At 43.6% G+C, this 24560-nt stretch overlaps 1 protein-coding gene across 2 annotated transcripts; it reads left to right on the forward strand.

Moving 5' to 3' along the window:
- The first annotated feature begins 1379 nt into the window (after positions 1–1379).
- On the forward strand, positions 1380–24438 carry LOC139411647 (nicotinamide nucleotide transhydrogenase 2). Of its 2 annotated transcripts, none has more exons than XM_071158253.1 (23): positions 1380–1559; positions 2304–2491; positions 3622–3851; positions 4397–4614; positions 4748–4835; positions 5026–5114; positions 5201–5388; positions 5605–5738; positions 5844–5944; positions 6205–6295; positions 7782–7935; positions 8084–8245; positions 10853–10963; positions 11053–11198; positions 11316–11511; positions 12579–12812; positions 14220–14380; positions 15326–15505; positions 16000–16159; positions 21811–21892; positions 22325–22443; positions 23237–23352; positions 24010–24438. In XM_071158253.1, exons 2-23 carry the CDS (start codon positions 2356–2358, stop codon positions 24154–24156), a joined length of 3243 nt encoding a protein of 1080 aa, XP_071014354.1. In that variant the 5' UTR covers positions 1380–1559; positions 2304–2355; the 3' UTR covers positions 24157–24438. The 2 variants fall into 2 exon arrangements, with proteins under 2 accessions (XP_071014354.1, XP_071014355.1); XM_071158254.1 differs by having other exon boundaries at positions 1431–1563.
- Positions 24439–24560: the final 122 nt, after the last annotated feature.

Here is a 24560-nt window from a genome sequence, read left to right on the forward strand (position 1 = left end):
TGTGGTTATGAGAGATTCGCATAGTCTCTTTTTATTTTTAAATAAAAATTTAAAAAGTTTTATTAATAACAAATCAATACATAAAGCACATAAGGGAACACAAGCATACATAGATTACAAACAATAGACAATCGAGCTAGGGGGTACAATATCACATTACAATTACACAAGGACCTTAAGGGACATGCATATACTTACAATTCTAACAGCTTTTTTGTTAGTAGAGCATTTAACCGTCTTAAAATACAGTTCAATTTATTTTTGTAGGGTACGAAAATGTGGTTTTCTGTTTGTAAATTTACATTTGTGTATATGAAATTTGGCCAAAAGAATAATGAAATTAATTACATATAAATGATTCCGCTTATTTCTATTGTATGTAAAGAATCCAAACAGTACATCTCTCCACAATAGTGTAAAATCTTCATAAATGTGTTCAATTATAAACCTACTGATGTCTTGCCACAGCTTTCTTACATGCATACAATGCCAAAAAAGATGCAAAACTGTTTCTGGGTAGTCATTACAAAAGGAGCAATTTGAGTTGATGTTTTCCTTAAACTTCTTCATATAGTGGTTGGCAGGATAATATTTATGAATAATTTTAAAGGAAACTTCCTTAATTTTGTTAACAAGTAGGTATGTGTGTGGCAACATCCAAACTTTTTTCCAACAGATATTATCAATAAATCCATTCCAATAAGGCATGACATAAGGTATAGATAGATACAACATCCTGCTGAAACAAGGATCGTATCGCTCTGTTGTTGAATGGGCCAAAAGAGAAACAAATCTTTCCTACTGATGAGTCAACAGGGTCAATAGAAGGTAGGCTCTGAGGGTCAGGTCTTGACATGTTCCTGAATAACATAGCAACACCTGAGGGAATGGCATCTAAAACAATTGCAAAATTTTTAGGTGTTACAGGGACCTTGTAAAGTGATAAGAATTCTTTAAAACTGAGTAAAAGACCCTCTGCATTTACCAGTTGGCTCACCAATAGGATATTATTTCGGAACCAATATTCTAAAAACAGAGAGGTATTTTTATACAATATATCCCGAGTATTCCATATATAATATCTGTGTGGAGAAAAATTGTGTTTATAAATTAAGGACCATGACAAGAAAACCTGCCGATGAAAAGCAGAACGTTTCACTGGAACTTTGTCAATATTATAATTGCAAAACAACATGAAGTTAAGGCCACCAAAAGTAGAGAAGATATGATGAGGAATAATTCGCATAGTCTCTATAGTTAATTATATATGCATTGTTGACGTTATAGTCAGAACTAGGAAACTCGGAAATGTCTGACTTGCTAACTGGCTGTAGTTGTACACGTGCCGCGCTCAACCAATTAGCAAGTCGGACATGTTCGAGTTTCCTAGTTCCGACTTTCATCTGAACGCGCCAATAAACCTGCGATACCGAAACTTCGTTCCGTGCGCCCGACAAATGAAAAAGTGAAGGTCGTTCCGACCAACCAAATTGCACTACTGTATTTTATAACGGATCAAACGGGAATTAATTTCCGGCTGAGACGAAAACTACCAGAAGGTTGGTGAGAAATATTTTTGTAGTTACCCTAATAATAAACACTTTTCTCTTACGTTTCTGTTTATTCCTGCAAGAATGAATGGAAGCAACAGTCATGTCATATATGGAAGCAACAGTCATGCACGGACAAAATGTTCAGCTACAGGTTGTTGTAATAGAGACTTGTGTCCCAGTTTTCCACCCTGTCTGAGTTGTACTCCAATGGTCCAACGGCAGCAGCGAGCGAGCGAGGGAGGGAGGGAGGGAGTGAGTGTATGAATGAATTAGAGAGAGGCTGTGTGTGTCGTTTGAGTTGCTGTTGCCTTGTGCTCTGCTAACCCACAACATGGCATAATAATCCCTCTTTCTCTCTGCCCCAGTTTCTGCATGCAGATCTACTGCCTGTCTCCAGCCTCTACCCCAGCCCTACCATTTCTGTTCCTGTCCCTACTCCTACCCAACCCCCTCCCCTGTCCTATGCTCTCACCCAGCAGTCAGGAGTGTTCTTGTCACAACCACACTGTCATATTTCCAGATCTCGCGTAGCTTTGTGTAGTGTGTATACAGCCCTGCGTCCTGTCCTGCACAGCTGAAATGTCACACTGCCTTCGCTAGGCCCAGCAGCTGAAGAGAAAGTGTGTGTGTGTGTTCAGGACTTTCCGGGGGCAGTTAAGATAAGCAAGGCTGGCTGAGGAAGCAGCAAGCAGACGTAGTGTTAGAAGACGTCCTCACCTGCAACACACACACAACTGTTTGTGTCTCTAGGTGTTGTTGACCAGAGGTACAGCTACAGGCCTGTCCCTCAGCAGCACTAGTCATGTCCTCTCTGCTGCGCTGTGTCTCCTGCTGCGGCTCCACTGTCACCTTGCTCCAGCAAGGTGTTCGCCACCACACACCTGGCCGACGGGCCTTCAGGACCTTCCCACAGCTCTGGAACTGTGAGCCTGCTAAAGGTAGGACACAACTACAACTCCTTAACAAACACACAAACTCCTTAACACTGTCTTCTGATAATTGTCTTATCTGTATTTTTGCCACAGTAGGCAGTCTAGGCCTGGCTGCTTGTTGTTTTATAGCTTCTCCTCTCTATCCTACTAAAGGCATTGGGAAACTAAACAACAGTTCAGTTAAGGACATTTTCTCCCCTGGCTGGAGGAGTGGAAAAACTCCCACAGAGCAGTGGCGGTTGTTTGGAATAGGGGTTGATAGGGAATTTGTTGAAATGGGAAACAATAGGACCGTGAATCAACTTAGCTAATGTTTCTATGGGGTGTTAACATGACCGTGGCTAACTCCACTCTCTGTTGCTAACCTGCAAAGAGAACATGTAAGAGAGGTCAGTTAAAGGTGAAATGTGTATTCTGCTGTTCCGTGGCAGATCTACTTTTTATAAACACTACCCTGTGTTGTCACTGACTGAGGTAGCTGTGCTGGAGTGTATGTTGTGTGTTTGTGGAAGTTTTGTGTGTAACTGGGACATTTAGCGGAGCAGGGTTTGGGTCTGTGTGTGACAGACAGAGCAGGCCTCGTCGTGGTGTGGGTACTGGCTCGCAGCCAACCAGCTGCTAATAATGTTTCTGTGCTGGGGAGGTCACCACACCGTGTAAGGACTGATATGTGAAACCCGACTCTCCACCAACCTCGCCGGGCCAACTCACTTTCCGCTGCAGAACTACACTGTCTTTTAGTCTAACTTACAAACACTACAGTAGTAGTCACTACGGCCTAGTACACTACAGCTTGCCTTAGTCCCTGCCTCACTTCCATTCTTCCTTACTCCCTTCCCTGCCTCTTCCACAGTCTCATCTGCAGCCTCTTTTACCCTGAACCTGTCAGTCTCTCCCAGATTCTCACCAGGTCTTGATAACGGCAAATTCTGAACTCAGAATTGGGTTACTCTTCATGCTGTTAATTGTAATGCTATACTCATGTCTCCCACTCATGTATCTGTACAGGTATGTTTGTGTGTGCGCACTGATTCAGTGTGTGTAAATCACACCCATTGTTTTTCCCCGAGGTGTGTTGTATCTTATGTGGTTGTCCTCAAGTGTTTGCTAAAAGGAGGTTGTGTGTGTTCATGCAGGACGGCTGTATAAGGACCTGGTGGTAGGAGTTCCTAAGGAGATCTTTAAGAATGAGCGTCGTGTGGCTGTGTCTCCTGCGGGGGTGGAGCTGCTCGTCAAACAGGGCTTCAACGTCCAGGTGGAGTCTGGAGCAGGAGACCACGCTAAGTTCTCTGACCAAATGTACATAAACGCTGGAGCCTCCATCACAGACACTAACGGGGCCTTCGGATCTGACCTGGTCCTCAAGGTCAGTACTGGGCTATGGAACTCAAACTTAACTCAAACTCAGTGTGGTCAATACTGGGCAGGGAGTTAACTTGAACCCAGGGCTGCAGGGTTACATCTGAGAGGATCGGCCTGATCAAGGCTCTGTGCAGAATCATGGATCGACATTCCATGAACTACTCATAATGAGATCAAGATTAGTTATCCCACACAGCTCCTAGCTCAGGCAGATCCCCTCGCACGTGCTGTTAGGAAACAAAATGTGTACTGAACTATTGAGGGCCAGATCCTAACTTCAGATATACACATGTTGAAATGTAACTTTATTGTAAACCATACTTCACACTTCTAGTATGTCAATGGGAGTTTTACATAACAAATTGAGTGAGGAATGAGTTTTGCCGTTCCAAAGTATTAGGTATGGGATAACACTGGTGAAGTCTGAGTAAATCGTTGTTGCTGGTTGTTTGAGCTAGTAGAGGAAACAAAATAAACATTTCAATCTCTTAGACATTGTTGGCCCCTGGTAACCTCTGACCCATCTTCTCTCTTGAACTTTCTCTCCAGGTGAGAGCTCCAGTATTGAACGAGGCTACTGGCAAACATGAGTCAGAGCTGCTGAAGCCTAAATCCACCCTGGTGAGCTTCATCTACCCAGCCCAGAATCCTGATCTCATGGAGAAGCTGGCCCAGAGTCAGACCACCGTGCTGGCCATGGATCAGGTCCCGCGAGTCACCATCGCACAGGGCTACGACGCACTCAGCTCCATGGCTAACATTGCAGGGTAAGGGGAGACATGCGCAGAGACCCAGACATGTATGCACACACGCATACGTACACACACAGTAACGCATATGTCTTAGCCTCCAGCTCTGAAACTTGTTCAATGTGTTCATAGAACTGTGTGTGTCCTGCAGGTACAAGGCTGTTGTTCTGGCTGCTAACCACTTTGGCAGATTCTTCACCGGCCAGATCACAGCAGCAGGGAAAGTCCCCCCAGCCAAGGTAAGTCCTTCTATAGCAGTTATATCAACTAGATCAATGTGAATGTACCTGTCAAAACTGAACAACTGTGACATCTCCGAGCATTAAATACATTATAGTGTTTTGACTAACCTGTTACCTGGACTGCAGAGTCTGTGGGATCAATGTAACGTCGCTGTATCTCTGACCGCCATCTTGTTAACCCTTCCAGGTCCTGGTCATCGGAGGTGGAGTGGCTGGTTTGGCTGCAGCTGGAGCCGCCAAGTCTATGGGAGCTATCGTCAGAGGCTTTGATACCAGGTGAGTTGCAGTACCAGATGAATTGTAGTTAGTCTTCAATACCAGGTACAGTATTGATGATGGTGATGTTCTGTATCCACCCTCAGACCAGCAGCTCTGGAACAGTTTAAGTCGTTCGGGGCAGAGCCTTTGGAGGTGCACATTAAGGAGTCCGGGGATGGTGTTGGAGGTTATGCCAAGGAGATGTCCCCAGAGTTCATTGCAGCTGAGATGGAGTTGTTTGCCAAGCAGTGTAAAGACGTGGACATCCTCATCAGTACTGCTCTCATCCCAGGTGAACATTCATTAATTCATGCTCTCATTAATTCATGCTCTCATTCATTCAGTATCTCATTCATTAATTCATACATACTCTGTCTGCTTGTTCTCCTCTCTTTGTTTCTCTCCTACGTCTCTCCCTCCTTTCTCTCACCATGAATATCATTCCACTCTTTCTATCCTAATAATTTCCCTTTCTATAATGATCCGTGACCATGCCCTCTGTCTGTAGGGAAGCGAGCTCCCATCCTGATCAAGACAGAGATGGTGGAGTCTATGAAGGATGGCTCTGTGGTGGTGGATCTGGCTGCTGAGGCTGGAGGAAACATTGAGACCACCAAGCCTGGAGAGCTGCACGTACACAAGGTGAGGAGACCAGCTCAGTTCTGGAAGAATAATACTGTCCCTAGAGTGTGTATAGGTGGAGTTTGTGTGTGTGCAACTGAGAGCTGTGTGTGTGTTTCTCCTCAGGGTGTGACACACATCGGCTTCACCGACCTGCCCAGCCGCATGCCCACCCAGGCCAGCACCCTGTACTCCAACAACGTGCTCAAACTGCTCAAGGCCATCAGGTAAAGGGACGGGTGGGTGGACAGGTTTTTGGATGGATAGAGGGACACTCTATAATACTACTAGACATGGACAGGGACAGTAGTTTTCCCTAGGACCAATCACGTTACCTGACCAGGAAAAACACCTGGCCTATGTTATAGCCCCACAGACCCTGAGTTGTTCCTGGCCAAGTCTAAAAGGATTGGAGTTTGATAAAGGTGCTACAGTATATACATGTGATATATTAATGTCTGATTTTAATTGTGCCTATCACCATCAGCCCAGACAAAGACTACTTCCACTTTGAGCCCAAAGAAGAGTTTGATCACGGGACACTGGACCACGTCATCAGAGGAACCATGGTCATGCAGGTGTGTAGTATGTGTCTCTGTTGATACTTCATGTAGAATATTGATTTATTGTTTTGTCTAGGTCATTTTGACACATATCATTAAGTCACATTTTTGTCATTTGAATAATGATTTAGTCTAGTTATTGTCAAAATTAATAAAACAGTGGGCCATTTTAGTCAACTAAATGCCCTTTCCATTTAGTCCCATTTTAGTCGTCCCATTTCCATGATCTCATTAACCTATAGTAAACATAAATCACTTCCATGTGCGCAAACACACACAGCCCTGTCCTACCAACATATTTTTCTGCATAAAATTCTATTGTAGATTCTTTTCCCAACAGTCAGATTGTCAGAACACATTACTCTACAGCAGATGATAAATCACAGCCTTTGACATACTGTAGCGTATTGCAGTAAGTTTTGTCATAGTTAGTTACTACTTAACTAGCATTAATCATCTGTTATTACCTGAACGTATATGTTGTGAGGACTCTCAGATGTCTTGAGGTTGGTAGTATTTTTTTCCTGTCAAATTGTGGGTGCAAATGTTGTCTTCTCCCGTGAAAGAAGGTGGGATTTGGTTTTGTTTCAAATGACACGATAAGTAAAGAGCTACAAAGTGGGTGAATCAGTCACACTGAGACTGAAGAAAGCAGGGAGTTTTAAATGTGATGTTTCACTCCAAATCAAAGTTTGTCAGATATTCTCTGTTGAATGAGTTGAAGAGTCCACGTCCCTTCATGCTCAGACTTTCTCTGCCTCCCAAATGGCATCCTATGGGCCCTGGTCAAAAGTTGCTCCCTATATAGGAAGTAGGGTGCCATTTGGGATGCATGCTGTTATTTCTGAGTGAAGCGTCACCATGACCCATAAGCCACCCTGCTATATTCTCTCGGAGCTGGAATCCAGCTGGCTGCACATAGCACAGTTAACATTAGAAACAGGAATGCTAGTTATGAAATATCTTTTCTAAATGCACTTTTCCAGGAATGTCTTGATTTGAAAGTTTTGACATTTTGACAGTGTTTACGGCAGACTAGAGAGGCAGAGAAAGCACGAGGCGTGTCACCTTACCACGTATTAAACATAATTATTCATGCTATTTAAATGTGATTTTTCTCGCTAGGTATGTTCCATTGTTATATCCCGTGGTTGTTACTCAGGTTCCTTAGGTGATATGAAAAATCCTGTCTTCTAGTTAAGAACCTCAACTTGCACGTGATTGGTCAGTCTGTTATTTTCAACCTTGGTGCCGTAGAAACTCACTTTTTAAAAAGCAAGGTTTCCAATTAAATCCTGACAGGATCCCTCCATTTCTAACAATAACCTTCCATTTAGAATATTCCTCAATTGCTCACGTGTTTCTCAGTGTGTGTGTGTTTCTCAGTGTGTGTGTGTTTTTCAGTGTGTGTGTTTCTCATGTGGATTTCTAACGTGTATTTTTCATCTTGTGTTTTTTTTCACATTGTGTGTTTCTCACGTTGTGTTTGTCACATCTCCAGGAAGGCAAGAGCCTGTTCCCATCCCCCCAACCTAAGACACAACCCCCGGCCGCTCCAGTCAAACAGAAAAGTGTAGCAGAGCTAGCGGCAGAGAAGGCAGCTGTGGTCTCACCTTTCCAGAAGACCTTGACCAACGCTGGTGTCTACACCGCAGGTCAGACACTCACACCGCACACACTTACACACACGCGCACACACACGCACACACACACACTTACACACACACGCACACACACACACACACACACACACACACACACACCCTAACTCCCTCCCTCTCTGCTGTCCTCTCCTGTCTCCAGGTCTCTCTACATGTCTGGCTCTGGGCTTGGCGGCGCCCAACTCAGCCTTCACCCAGATGGTCACTACTTTCGGCCTGGCCGGCATCGTGGGATACCACACGGTGTGGGGCGTCACCCCCGCCCTCCACTCACCCCTCATGTCCGTCACCAACGCCATCTCAGGTCAGAGGTCAGGGCTCAAATAGTGTCACTGCTGGGTCCTATTTATTTGTGCACACCTTAGTAAAATGTATTAAAACACTTTGCAATGAAAAACAAGCACTTATTAGACAGGCTTTGTCCGTCCCTCTTCGTGTGGGTCAGTTTTCAGCTGTTTGCTGTCTAGTGAATAGGACCCTGGTGTGTCAGCAGGTAATGGTCACCCTGTTCTCCATACTGGGTGTGTCAGTAGGTAATGGTCACCTTGTTCTCCATACTGGGTGTGTCAGCAGGTAATGGTCACCTTGTTCTCCATACTGGGTGTGTCAGTAGGTAATGGTCACCTTGTTCTCCATACTGGGTGTGTCAGCAGGTAATGGTCACCCTGTTCTCCATACTGGGTGTGTCAGTAGGTAATGGTCACCTTGTTCTCCATACTGGGTGTGTCAGTAGGTAATGGTCACCTTGTTCTCCATACTGGGTGTGTCAGTAGGTAATGGTCACCTTGTTCTCCATACTGGGTGTGTCAGTAGGTAATGGTCACCTTGTTCTCCATACTGGGTGTGTCAGTAGGTAATGGTCACCTTGTTCTCCATACTGGGTGTGTCAGCAGGTAATGGTCACCTTGTTCTCCATACTGGGTGTGTCAGTAGGTAATGGTCACCTTGTTCTCCATACTGGGTGTGTCAGTAGGTAATGGTCACCTTGTTCTCCATACTGGGTGTGTCAGTAGGTAATGGTCACCTTGTTCTCCATACTGGGTGTGTCAGTAGGTAATGGTCACCTTGTTCTCCATACTGGGTGTGTCAGTAGGTAATGGTCACCTTGTTCTCCATACTGGGTGTGTCAGTAGGTAATGGTCACCTTGTTCTCCATACTGGGTGTGTCAGCAGGTAATGGTCACCTTGTTCTCCATACTGGGTGTGTCAGTAGGTAATGGTCACCTTGTTCTCCATACTGGGTGTGTCAGTAGGTAATGGTCACCTTGTTCTCCATACTGGGTGTGTCAGTAGGTAATGGTCACCTTGTTCTCCATACTGGGTGTGTCAGTAGGTAATGGTCACCTTGTTCTCCATACTGGGTGTGTCAGTAGGTAATGGTCACCTTGTTCTCCATACTGGGTGTGTCAGTAGGTAATGGTCACCTTGTTCTCCATACTGGGTGTGTCAGTAGGTAATGGTCACCTTGTTCTCCATACTGGGTGTGTCAGTAGGTAATGGTCACCTTGTTCTCCATACTGGGTGTGTCAGCAGGTAATGGTCACCTTGTTCTCCATACTGGGTGTGTCAGTAGGTAATGGTCACCTTGTTCTCCATACTGGGTGTGTCAGTAGGTAATGGTCACCTTGTTCTCCATACTGGGTGTGTCAGTAGGTAATGGTCACCTTGTTCTCCATACTGGGTGTGTCAGTAGGTAATGGTCACCTTGTTCTCCATACTGGGTGTGTCAGTAGGTAATGGTCACCTTGTTCTCCATACTGGGTGTGTCAGTAGGTAATGGTCACCTTGTTCTCCATACTGGGTGTGTCAGTAGGTAATGGTCACCTTGTTCTCCATACTGGGTGTGTCAGTAGGTAATGGTCACCTTGTTCTCCATACTGGGTGTGTCAGTAGGTAATGGTCACCTTGTTCTCCATACTGGGTGTGTCAGTAGGTAATGGTCACCTTGTTCTCCATACTGGGTGTGTCAGCAGGTAATGGTCACCTTGTTCTCCATACTGGGTGTGTCAGTAGGTAATGGTCACCCTGTTCTCCATACTGGGTGTGTCAGTAGGTAATGGTCACCTTGTTCTCCATACTGGGTGTGTCAGTAGGTAATGGTCACCTTGTTCTCCATACTGGGTGTGTCAGTAGGTAATGGTCACCTTGTTCTCCATACTGGGTGTGTCAGTAGGTAATGGTCACCTTGTTCTCCATACTGGGTGTGTCAGTAGGTAATGGTCACCTTGTTCTCCATACTGGGTGTGTCAGCAGGTAATGGTCACCTTGTTCTCCATACTGGGTGTGTCAGCAGGTAATGGTCACCTTGTTCTCCATACTGGGTGTGTCAGTAGGTAATGGTCACCTTGTTCTCCATACTGGGTGTGTCAGTAGGTAATGGTCACCTTGTTCTCCATACTGGGTGTGTCAGTAGGTAATGGTCACCTTGTTCTCCATACTGGGTGTGTCAGTAGGTAATGGTCACCTTGTTCTCCATACTGGGTGTGTCAGTAGGTAATGGTCACCTTGTTCTCCATACTGGGTGTGTCAGCAGGTAATGGTCACCTTGTTCTCCATACTGGGTGTGTCAGTAGGTAATGGTCACCTTGTTCTCCATACTGGGTGTGTCAGTAGGTAATGGTCACCTTGTTCTCCATACTGGGTGTGTCAGTAGGTAATGGTCACCCTGTTCTCCATACTGGGTGTGTCAGTAGGTAATGGTCACCCTGTTCTCCATACTGGGTGTGTCAGCAGGTAATGGTCACCCTGTTCTCCATACTGGGTGTGTCTGTAGTGTAACAAAGCCCTCCGCTTATTTCCTCCCTCTAAGAAACCCCTGCAGAAACTGTTACATTATTCCATTTCTTTACTCCTTCAAGCACCTGGACGTTGAACAAGGTGTGTGTGAACATGTCTTCTCTCCCCGTGGCAGGTCTGACTGCTGTGGGTGGTCTGGTCCTGATGGGGGGAGGTCTTCACCCCTCCTCCTTCCCCGAGGGCCTGGCTCTGGCTGCAGCCTTCGTCTCGTCCATCAACATCGCAGGTCTGGCACACACACGACACACACATGCGCACACGCACGCACACAAGCGCACACTCACTCACTGTCTCTACCTGTCTCTGTCCTCCCAGGTGGGTTCATGATCACCCAGAGGATGCTGGACATGTTTAAACGTCCTACAGACCCTCCAGAGTACAACTACCTGTACGGTCTTCCAATAGGAGTCTTCATAGGAGGTTACGGGGCCTCTGTGGCTGCTGGCTACCACATCGAGCAGGTGACACTGATGTGCTGCTGTTGTTGAAGTGCTGTTCTACAAATGATGTAACTACCTGGAGTTAGGAAGCCAACTGTGTTGTGTTGGTGTGTTATGTTGTAACACTGTGTGTTCCAGATGATGTACCTGGGGTCTGGTATGTGCTGTGTGGGAGCATTGGCAGGGCTGTCTTCACAGGGCACCAGTCGTCTAGGTAATGCCCTGGGCATGATGGGGGTAGCAGGGGGCATCGCTGCCACCCTCGGCTCCCTGAAGCCGTCTCCTGAGCTGCTGGCACAGATGAGTGCCGCCATGGCCACCGGAGGAACCCTGGGTAGGTGGACCTGTCACACCACACAGCCATATACAGATACACACCATCTCAAATCTAATCAACATGTATTAAAAGTGTGTTTAAACATCTAAAAAGACTTTATGATTGAAATGGAAACTTAAAAAGGCCATGGCCACCAGAAGACCCTGGGTAAGTAGGCCCTTCCTCCAAGACCAGGCTTAATCCGTGTCCGGGAAATGGGCCCAAGTCAATTTTTCCAGCCAGATGCCATGTTTCTACCTCAGCTTTTCCTTCTGCCATTGGTGATGAGGATTTTGGTCTGGACAACACAGGCAGAAAAGAGTAGATATCTGATCTCATACACCATTTCACATTTGTTTAAAAGTGTATAAAACCATGATTAAGGTTTGTACATGTTATTGATTTTGCATATTATTTCTGAAGTCTTTGAAAAATGAGCGTGAATTATTGAAACTATGATGGACCGTCCATCATGCGATCTAGATTGACAGATATACATGTTCTGATATCTTCATGGTGTCAGAGTACTTTAGGTGTGTGTGTGTGTGTACGTACTTTATAGTGGTGTGTTCTACTGATATGATGTTATTATTCTCTTAGGCCCTGGCAGCTGTCTCACACACACAAACACACACACAGGGCATGTGTGTTTATGCAGTCTGATATTAGTAATATTATCCTTTAGAGAACTAGTTGTTATTTTATTAGGGTTTTTGACAACACTGTTTAGAGCGTGCCTCCAGACTATTCTGTTACTTCTGATGTTAATGCCCAATATGAATAGAAAAGTAATTCAGTCCAGATGGTTGCCTTCCCAGCAAATACAGTATGTTGTAGCACTAGGAGTTAGTCCAACTCTATGTGAAGCACTGTGAGACCAGGAGAAAATACTTCCATAGAAAATGTCTTCTACATTTGGCCTTCAGAGATTCAGGGCTGTTTTGTTGTTGCTGAATTCCAAATCAACTGCTAGGACCTACAGCCATCGGTACCTGTATAGAACTGAAGGTCTCTGTGACGGTGTGTCTGTTTTCCCCCTGTGCCCTACTGCGTGTTTCTGACCCTCTGCTACTCTGCTTCCCCAGGTCTGACCATTGCTAAGCGTATTGAGATCACCGATCTCCCCCAGCTGGTAGCTGCCTTCCACAGCCTGGTGGGTCTGGCTGCAGTGCTGACCTGTGTGGCAGAGTACATGATCGAGTACCCTCACTTGGACGTACACCCTGCAGCCAACATGGTGAAGACTGTGGCCTACCTCGGCACATACATCGGAGGGGTCACCTTCAGCGGGTCACTGGTGGCCTATGGCAAGCTGCAAGGTACTGTAGACAGCCATTAACACACGTGGATGCAGGAACGCAGACAGACACACACACTCTCTCTCTCTGAGCTCTCTGTCCTGTGGTACTGATTGCCTCCTTTGATCTAGCCAAAGCTCAAGATCCCATGGGAAATCCAGGCCAGGATGGTGTGTGTGTGTGTGTGTGTGTGTGTGTGTGTGTGTGTGTGTGTGTGTGTGTGTGAGTATGGCTGATTATTGCGTGCCTGACAGAGTGGAAGGGCCGGGAGGCTTGTAGGAGTGCTACGTTGGTAAGGTAACAGTTGTTAAAGGAAAAATCCACCCAAAACCACTACAATGTATAGTGTTAAATAACACATGTGACAGCAATATTTTTAGTGATCAGATGTTCCATTTTGGTGTTTATAATAAGGTTGGTAGAAACGTAAATATTGTTGTGGAAATATGTTGCAGCTCAAGTCGACTACCAAATCCACAATGCAATGCTCTCTATGGGCTGGCTAGCTAGCTAACTTAACTACACACAATAATACCAAAGACAAGATCAGTATATGAAGTAGCTAGTTAGTGCAGTTTGTTTTGGGAATTTTACAGCTATCAATTTTAGGAGTCTACAATCTCACCTGTTCAACCTGCAGATCGATGTGCCTCAGAGTGGAGGCAGACAAATAGGAGAAATGTGCTAAACCCTCTGTTAAATTCTAAATTTCTCGAAGGTAGGAATATCACAAAAAATATGATCATTGAGTCATTTGAGAGAAGACATCGTCCCGTGTTATGACATCAGCCAGTATTGAAATCTGACATGTATGATAGATGTTTTCGCCATCTAAAAGTCGTATTCCTATTAACTTCCAGGGTAGTGAGAGAGACTTTATCACAGTGCTACGTCAAACCGGATGGATTTCTGCCTGCTTGAACACCAGTAACTCAGATACACATGAAAACATTAAATGACCCAGGAAATCGATAGAACATCACTCAGAGATACACAAAAACAATGGAACATTCAAAATGGGTGAATCTTCTCTTTAAGTGTGTGTGGAGGGGGGGCTGCTTTTCTATGGAGGGGAGTTCTTTTTCTAGCCCACGTGAGAAACGGTTGTCTCTCCATTGTGTTTATAAACCGTCAGTTCTCTATTCCCTCTGTGATCACTGGTAATGAGAGACCGACCGAAGGCAGGAGTCCCTGCCAGATCTGTGGTCTGTTTTCAATATATTACAACGCTCCACCTGACCTCCACCCCTCACTCTAATCAATGTGATATATCAATACAACCCTGCCCCATCTCTCCTTCCAGGATTCCCTGCCCTGTTCCACTCCTCTCTGTTCACAATTTCCAGTTCAGAATGATACATTGTGAGTTCAGAGTTTTGAGTTCCTGGTGCAGTTCTGTGAACATTGTTCTGTATTCCCTCCTTTCAGGTGTTCTGAACTCCGCCCCGCTGATGTTGCCGGGGCGTCACATGATGAACGCCGGTCTGATGACGGCGTCTGTCGGTGGTATGATTCCCTTCATGCTCAGTGCTGACTACGCTACTGGCATGGGCTGTCTGGTTGGAGTGTCTGGCCTCTCCACCGTCATGGTGAGAACATGGCTAAAGCTGTAATGTTTTATTACAGACATGGTGAAGAACACCAATGACCAATAGTGTTATTCAGCTCGAATAAGAAAAACTTTGACACTCAACAATGTTGGTGGGACTGACCTTGATAAAGGCTACAATGACAACCACAATCTACAGCAGGGTTAGGCAACAGGCTGGCCAGAACTGGCTTGAGTGTTTAACATTTTTTTGTGTAGTTTGTTTCAGCTCCAACAAAAATCGTTCCACGGCTTAATCTAGTTGCCTACCCCTGATCTAGAGGAAATAACCCAGTATCATAAAGTCACTGTGAGGGGTTTATCTATTGACTACCCAGCAAACCAAAATTGGCTTTGTAAAAGTTCCCAGAACATTCGCTAGGTTGCGGCAAATGTTCTCATAACACAAAACCTGCCCAGTTGGCTCATGATTACACAAGGTTTGTATAAAAAAATTGCCTGATGTTGCCAGAACATTCCCAGAACATTGATCCTATATTTCGTTGCGGCAGTGTGTTCTAAAAACATTACTGGTGCATTACTACCTTACCTGGAAACCTAATGAGAACGTTTGGGGAATGTTCTGTGGTGGTTGTTACAGGTGTCGTGCACAACCTTTCAGTGAATGCTAGGATATTACATTTAAAATGTTTTCTGACATTTTTTGGGGGGATGTTATCCTAATGTTAGATAAAACACTACCTAGAACTTAATGGGAATCTTAGCTAATGTTCTGGGAATGTTCCTGGTTTGCTGGGTATAGTTCCAAGATTCAAGTAACTTTCCAAAGAATCGCAGCTTTTCGAGAAATCGAGGTTGGAAGATTACTGGAATCAGTGGGGAATTAACAGGAAATCCAGGAATCCTCCAACTGGTATTTCTGGAAAACCTTTTGCAACCCTACTAGTGACTGAAGCATGTCCTGACCGTGATTGTGTTCCTGTAGGGTGTAACCCTGACGATGGCCATCGGGGGCGCTGACATGCCCGTGGTCATCACTGTGCTCAATTCCTACTCTGGTTGGGCGCTGTGTGCCGAGGGATTCCTATTGGACAACAACCTCATGACCATTGTAGGAGCTCTGATTGGCTCGTCTGGTGCTATCCTCTCCTACATCATGTGTGTGGTGAGTACTGCTAAACACTCAGTCGCATTCACTTACACACACATACTCTCTCTCAGCCTCTCACTCAGACACTCACCTGCCAGTCAGGTAGCCTTGTCATCTCTCTCAGCCTCTCACTCAGACACTCACCTGCCAGTCAGGTAGCCTTGTCATCTCTCTCAGCCTCTCTCACTCAGACACTCACCTGCCAGTCAGGTAGCCTTGTCATCTCTCTCAGCCTCTCACTCAGACACTCACCTGCCAGTCAGGTAGCCTTGTCATCTCTCTCAGCCTCTCTCACTCAGACACTCACCTGCCAGTCAGGTAGCCTTGTCATCTCTCTCAGCCTCTCTCACTCAGACACTCACCTGCCAGTCAGGTAGCCTTGTCATCTTAGTTTTGCTCTTGCACTTTGAGATTTTTTGGTTTTGGAATTCATCAAAAGATTTGTCACGCTCCCCATAGAGATATAATATAAATGTTGTATTTAATCCTGGTTACACCCCTCTTTCCAGGCAATGAACCGTTCCCTGCCCAACGTGATCCTGGGAGGGTTCGGTACCAGCTCCACGGCAGGGGGAAAACCCATGGAGATCACAGGTACCCACACAGAGGTCAATGTGGACCAGTCCATCGAACTCATCAAAGAGGCCAACAGCATCATCATCACCCCAGGTACACACTCTCTCACTCTCTCACGCACGCACGCACGCACACACGCGCACACACACAGCACAAACGCAATCATGCGTTCGCACAACACGCAAGTTCTGGGTAGGGTTCAGAGGTAGTCTTATGGAACACACCTGTGTTCCAGTGTTCATCACTGTAGGAGGGTTGTGTGCAGAGTCGTGTATCTGTCTGTGTGTTCTGCTCTCCTCCCAGACTGAAATCTGCTACCAGGTCATTTAGTAATGAACCCTGGCATAACGTCTGTACTGGAGCCTGACACAGGGACAGGGAATGTCCAGTAGAGGGTGCGGTTTGTCTATGTCCCTGTGAAGCGGAGCTAGCTTGTTCGCCAGACAGACAGGCAGGCAGGCAGTCAGACGTAACTGGTAATATAGAAGACTACAGTGGCCCAGGGGTTAGAGGTCAGGGAGATTTGTTCCAAATATAGTTGATTAGTTGTAATCAACATACAGCACTGGCCTCTCAACTCTCAGAACACACCTCTATCCAGTATGCTGATACCTCAGGACAGTTACACAAGCAGGCGTTAGACAGACACATGGGAGCGGGGGTTCCTCTCGCACGCATGCCCTCTTCTTCACCCCCCGCCCCATAACACACACAACCCCATAACACTTACAGGCAGGGGAAAGGGGTTCCTCTCGCACGCACCACCCCCAGACTGTAGAAATCCTATGATTTAAGACAGAAGGAAGAGCAGAGGGGGGGTAAAGTGAGAATAGAGGGTGAAATGGGGCAAGAGGAGGTGAAAAGGGGGAGAGGTAAGATAGATAAAGGAAGGGTATTGGGAGAGAGGAGGGGAAAGAGGTACTGCAGCCTTGGTCAGGAGAGGAGAACAGAAGATAACAAATTGTTTCAAACAGGCCTTATTCGCTTCTGTTTTTAGTCTTCCAAGAATAACCTCTGCATTAAGTTACCTCTATCATTTATCTGGTCATTAGTTACCTCTATCATTTATCTGGTCATTAGTTACCTCTATCATTTATCTGGTCATTAGTTACCTCTATCATTTATCTGGTCATTAGTTACCTCTATCATTTATCTGGTCATTAGTTATCTGGTCATTAGTTACCTCTATCATTTATCTGGTCATTAGTTATCTGTTCATTAGTTACCTCTATCATTTATCTGGTCATTAGTTACCTCTATCATTTATCTGGTCATTATTTACCTCTATCATTTATCTGGTCATTAGTTATCTGTTCATTAGTTACCTCTATCATTTATCTGGTCATTAGTTACCTCTATCATTTATCTGGTCATTATTTACCTCTATCATTTATCTGGTCATTAGTTATCTGGTCATTAGTTACCTCTATCATTTATCTGGTCATTAGTTACCTCTATCATTTATCTGGTCATTAGTTATCTGGTCATTAGTTACCTCTATCATTTATCTGGTCATTAGTTACCTCTATCATTTATCTGGTCATTAGTTATCTGGTCATTAGTTACCTCTATCATTTATCTGGTCATTAGTTACCTCTATCATTTATCTGGTCATTAGTTATCTGGGCATTAGTTATCTGGTCATTAAGTTACCTCTATCATTTATCTGGTCATTAGTTACCTCTATCATTTATCTGGTCATTAGTTATCTGGTCATTAGTTATCTGGTGATTAGTTACCTGGTCATTAGTTACCTCTATCATTTATCTGGTCATTAGTTATCTGGTCATTAGTTACCTCTATCATTTATCTGGTCATTAGTTACCTGGTCATTAAGTTACCTCTATCATTTATCTGGTCATTAGTTATCTGGTCATTAGTTACCTCTATCATTTATCTGGTCATTAGTTATCTGGTCATTAGTTACCTCTATCATTTATCTGGTCATTAGTTATCTGGTCATTAGTTATCTGGTCATTAGTTACCTCTATCATTTATCTGGTCATTAGTTACCTCTATCATTTATCTGGTCATTAGTTACCTCTATCATTTATCTGGTCATTAGTTACCTCTATCATTTATCTGGTCATTAGTTACCTCTATCATTTATCTGGTCATTAAGTGACCTCTATCATTTATCTGGTCATTAGTTATCTGGTCATTAGTTACCTCTATCATTTATCTGGTCATTAGTTACCTCTATCATTTATCTGGTCATTAAGTGACCTCTATCATTAAGTGACCTCTATCATTTATCTGGTCATTAGTTATCTGGTCATTAGTTACCTCTATCATTTATCTGGTCATTAGTTACCTCTATCATTTATCTGGTCATTAGTTATCTGGTCATTAGTTATCTGGTCATTAGTTATCTGGTCATTAGTTATCTGGTCATTAGTTATCTGGTCATTAGTTACCTCTATCATTTATCTGGTCATTAGTTACCTCTATCATTTATCTGGTCATTAGTTATCTGGTCATTAGTTATCTGGTCATTAGTTATCTGGTCATTAGTTATCTGGTCATTAGTTACCTCTATCATTTATCTGGTCATTAGTTACCTCTATCATTTATCTGGTCATTAGTTACCTCTATCATTTATCTGGTCATTAAGTGACCTCTATCATTTATCTGGTCATTAGTTATCTGGTCATTAGTTACCTCTATCATTTATCTGGTCATTAGTTACCTCTATCATTTATCTGGTCATTAGTTATCTGGTCATTAGTTATCTGGTCATTAGTTATCTGGTCATTAGTTATCTGGTCATTAGTTATCTGGTCATTAGTTATCTGGTCATTAGTTATCTGGTCATTAGTTATCTGGTCATTAGTTATCTGGTCATTAAGTTACCTCTATCATTTATCTGGTCATTAGTTATCTGGTCATTAAGTTACCTCTATCATTTATCTGGTCATTAGTTATCTGGTCATTAAGTTACCTCTATCATTTATCTGGTCATTAGTTATCTGGTCATTAAGTTACCTCTATCATTTATCTGGTCATTAGTTATCTGGTCATTAGTTATCTTGTCATTAGTTATCTTGTCATTAGTTATCTTGTCATTAGTTATCTTGTCATTAGTTATCTTGTCATTAGTTATCTTGTCATTAGTTATCTGGTCATTCGTTACCTCTATCATTTATCTGGTCATTAGTTACCTCTATCATTTATCTGGTCATTAGTTATCTGGTCATTAGTTATCTGGTCATTAAGTTACCTCTATCATTTATCTGGTCATTAGTTATCTGTTCATTAGTTACCTCTATCATTTATCTGGTCATTAGTTACCTCTATCATTTATCTGGTCATTATTTACCTCTATCATTTATCTGGTCATTAGTTATCTGGTCATTAGTTACCTCTATCATTTATCTGGTCATTAGTTACCTCTATCATTTATCTGGTCATTAGTTATCTGGTCATTAGTTACCTCTATCATTTATCTGGTCATTAGTTACCTCTATCATTTATCTGGTCATTAGTTATCTGGTCATTAGTTACCTATATCATTTATCTGGTCATTAGTTACCTCTATCATTTATCTGGTCATTAGTTACCTGGTCATTAGTTACCTGGTCATTAGTTACCTGGTCATTAGTTACCTGGTCATTAGTTATCTGGTCATTAGTTATCTGGTCATTAAGATACCTCTATCATTTATCTGTTCATTAGTTATCTGGTCATTAGTTATCTGGTCATTAAGTTACCTCTATCATTTATCTGGTCATTAGTTACCTCTATCGTTTATCTGGTCATTAGTTATCTGGTCATTAGTTACCTCTATCATTTATCTGGTCATTAGTTACCTCTATCATTTATCTGGTCATTAGTTATCTGGTCTTTAGTTACCTGGTCATTAGTTACCTCTATCATGTATCTGGTCATTAGTTACCTCTATCATTTATCTGGTCATTAGTTATCTGGTCATTAGTTACCTCTATCATTTATCTGGTCATTAGTTATCTGGTCATTAGTTACCTCTATCATTTATCTGGTCATTAGTTATCTGGTCATTAGTTACCTGGTCATTAGTTACCTCTATCATTTATCTGGTCATTAGTTACCTCTATCATTTATCTGGTCATTAGTTATCTGGTCATTAGTTACCTCTATCATTTATCTGGTCATTAGTTACCTCTATCATTTATCTGGTCATTAGTTACCTCTATCATTTACCTGGTCATTAGTTACCTGGTCATTAGTTACCTCTATCATTTATCTGGTCATTAGTTACCTCTATCATTTATCTGGTCATTAGTTATCTGGTCATTAGTTACCTCTATCATTTATCTGGTCATTAGTTATCTGGTCATTAGTTACCTCTATCATTTATCTGGTCATTAGTTACCTCTATCATTTACCTGGTCATTAGTTACCTGGTCATTAGTTACCTCTATCATTTATCTGGTCATTAGTTATCTGGTCATTAGTTACCTCTATCATTTATCTGGTCATTAGTTACCTCTATCATTTACCTGGTCATTAGTTACCTGGTCATTAGTTACCTCTATCATTTATCTGGTCATTAGTTACCTGGTCTGCCATGTCTTGGAGAAGGTCACATCAACCTGAACCATCAAACACATTAAATGTATAGTTATGACGTGGCCACGAGCAGCACCGCAGATATTAAGATGAGCATGATGCAAGACGATGCAGGGTGTGTGTGTGCGTGCGTGCGCTCCTTGCTGCTACAACATGGTCGGGACCAAAACAGCAGAGGTTCAACCTCGCGCTTCAACACTCTTAGTTGTTGTGGAAATCGGCCCAATATTCTGTTTACCAGTGTTGGAGAAAGTACTCAATTGTCATACTTGAGTAAAAGAAAAGATACCTTAATGACTCAAGTAAAAGTGAGTCACCCAGTAAAATACTACTTGAGTAAAAGTCTAAAAGTATTTGGTTTTAAATATACTTAAGTGTCAAAAGTAAATGGAATTTCTAAAATTAATTTAACTATCAAGTAAAAGTATAAACCATTTCTAATTGCTTATATTAAGCACAGCAGACGGCACCATTTATTTGTATTGACGGATAGCAAGGGGCACACTCCCACACTCCCACACTCCCACACTCCCACACTCTCACACTCCCACACTCCCACACTCCCACACTCCCACAGTTCCACACTTCCACACTCCCACACTCCCACACTTCCACACTTCCACACTTCCACACTCCCACACTCCCACACTTCCACACTTCCACACTTCCACACTCCCACACTCCCACACTCCCACACTTCCACACTCCCACACTCCCACACTTCCACACTCCCACACTCCCACACTCCCACACTCCCACACTTCCACACTCCCACACTCATAATTTACAAACTAAGCATTTGTGTTTAGTGAGTCCGCCAGATCAGAGGCAGTAGAGATGACCAGGGAAGTTATTTTGATCAGTGTGTGAATTGGACCATTTTCCTGTCAAAATGTAAGAAGTACTTTTGGATGTCAGGGAAACTGTATGGAGTAAAAAGTACATATTTGCTTTAGGAATGTAGTGAAGTAAAAGTTGGCAAAAATATCAATATTAAAGTACATATCCCACAAACTACTTAAGTTGTGCTTTTTTGAGTATTTTTACTTCAGTACTTTACACCACTGCTGTTTACTTCGTGCATCGCTGAGTCATACCTTTTAACAGTAACATTTGAACTTTACCTACAGTGACACTGTGATTGTGTAGGTTCGTCTGCTTATTGTGTGTGTGTGTGTGTGTGTGTGTGTGTGTAGGTTGGGGTCTGTGTGCGGCTAAGGCCCAGTACCCCATTGCTGACATGGTGAAGATGCTGGTAGAGCAGGGCAAGTCTGTCAGGTAGGTCTTCACAATAATATAATTCTCTCTCTCTCTCCTCAATCATCTCTTTCTCTTTCTCTTCCTCTCTTTCTCTCTCTCCACTCTGTTTTTTTTTGTTGGGGACCATCAGTCCTCCTGTCACAGTGAGATAACGATATCTTCCTGTATTAGTCTGACTTCTAAAATAACATTCTTTCCATTTAGTTTTTCAATCCCACTGACCGTCTTGAGTTTCCTGGTCAGGAACACTGGCAGGTCACCTTTTTAAGTTCAAGGAAGACAAAACACATCTGGGCCTAAAAGCTTTAGCGTGGAAAACATCTTCATTCTCCAAATTCGGAGCGAAGCTGTGAAGCCCTGACTGACTGAGGAATTGCATAAAGACAACATTAATGTGTGTGCTTGTGTTTTTCTCTCTGTGTGTGTGTGTGTGCGCACGTGTGTTTCTAGGTTTGGTATCCACCCTGTGGCAGGTCGTATGCCAGGCCAGCTAAACGTGCTCCTGGCTGAGGCAGGTGTTCCATATGACGTGGTTCTGGAGATGGATGAGATCAATGAGGACTTCAAAGGTCAGAACACACACACTCACACTGATCAATTTACTGAACAAAAATATAACGCAACAATAAAATTGTTGGTCCCATTTTTCATGAGCTGAAATAAAAGATCCCTGAAATGTTCCATACACACAGCTTTGCCTCTAAAATGTTGTGCACAAATGTCTTTCGATCCCTGTTAGTGAGCATTTTATCCTTTACCAAGATAATCCGTCCACCTGACAATTGGCATGCTGACCGCATGAATGTCCGACAGAGCTGTTGCCAGAAAATTGAATGTTTATATCTTTACCATAAGCCGCCTCCAACGTCGTTTTAGAGAATTTGGCAGTACATCCAACCAGCCTTACAACCAGACCTCGTGTAGCCACGCCAGCCCAGGCCCTCCACATCCGGCTTCTTCACCTGCCAGATTGTCTGAGGAGTATTTATGTCTGCAGTAAAGCCTTTTTGGGGAAAAATTCATTCTGATTTGCTGGGCTTGGCCCCCAAGTGGGTGGGCCTATGCCCTCCCAGGGCATAGGCCCTGTGACCTTGCCCATTCATGTGAAGTCCATAGATTAGGGCCTAATTTATTTATTTAAATTGACTGATTTCCTTCTATGAACTATAACTCAGTAAAATCTTTGAGATTGTTGCGTTTTATATTTCTGTTCAGTGTAGATTGATGGATTCATTGATTTGATCATAACGACCAGCAGGCATCCCTCACACTTGGTTGTGTTTGTAACGCTGCCTGGCTGGTTCCATCCATAGTTTCGCCAGGTTCTCTGTACTGGTTATACTTAATGTGTGTCCCCCACAGAGACTGACCTGACGCTGGTGGTGGGTGCTAACGACACAGTGAACTCAGCAGCCCAGGAGGACCCCAACTCCATCATTGCTGGCATGCCAGTCCTGGAGGTCTGGAAGTCCAAACAGGTAGGTATGAAGAAGGTAGTATAAGGGTATTAGTACAGGGCCCTCACTGGAAGGAAGGATGCAAAATATTGTCTTGTTCTGCTCTCTGGTGTTGAGGGCTGAGCTCTCCTACTCTTTGGTTGACAAGGACTCTCACAGGTATAGAGTATAACATGAGATTGTGAAGTGTGCTGTCTTGTTTCTCTGTAGGGGATTGTGATGAGATCTCCGACTAGTTATTTTAAACACATTTCTGACACTATTTATTTAGACCAGTCATATGCAACAGAAGGGCCGTGGGTCCTGAACTAAAATGATAAATGAGGGTTAGTCTTGCCTCGACTCCTGGTCTCATATGAACACACATAAGACATGACAAAATGTGTAGAATTGCAGGAAATTGGCTGCAGTTTTCTCTCCGCCAACAAGAGGGGTGTGAACTGTTTGGGTTGTGAGGAGGGGGTTTGTTACACCGATAAATGACAATGTCCATCTGGACCTTTGCCACCTAAGTAATGTGTGTGACCCTGACCTTCTCAAATAGTACTTCCGTACCCCTGATTTAGACAGTTGGAAACAGAGGGGGGAATGTGGGGATGGAACTGTCTCCAGTGGGAAGAGGAATATGAAATGTGACGTTAGCCATGTCTCAACCCTGTTCCCCTCCCTGTACTGTAGGTGATTGTGATGAAGAGGACCATGGGTGTGGGCTATGCTGCAGTAGACAATCCCATCTTCTACAAGCCCAACACATCCATGCTGCTGGGAGACGCCAAGAAGACCTGTGACACACTACAGGCCAAGATCAGAGAGGCCTACTACTAGAACAGAGATGGACAGTACACACACACTCCCTATCGGCCTTACGGATGTATTTATCTGTCTTTAATCCAGATGCAGGTGTATGGTCCGTTAAGATTAGTAAACAACGGTGAATATTTTTACACTTAGTGGCTTGATGATTATAGAGGTCCTCAGTACATATGATTATTGGACGTTGGGCAGTGATGTTGAACCAAAGGTGTGGACACGATGATTAGATTACATTTAAATTAACCCATACACTGCCTGCCCTGATTTGTAAATAAAAATCTGTTTTGAATGTGATCTGTTGGCTAGAGTTCCCTATTCAATTGTATTTGTAAGAGCTTGTCAGGTATAATTTCACACAAAAGCACTGAGCAGCACCAATTGGAGATGAAGTCACATGCTAACGGTAGACTGGCTCT

This window comes from Oncorhynchus clarkii, chromosome 6 (assembly GCF_045791955.1).
Source record: "Oncorhynchus clarkii lewisi isolate Uvic-CL-2024 chromosome 6, UVic_Ocla_1.0, whole genome shotgun sequence".
NCBI lineage: Eukaryota > Metazoa > Chordata > Actinopteri > Salmoniformes > Salmonidae > Oncorhynchus > Oncorhynchus clarkii.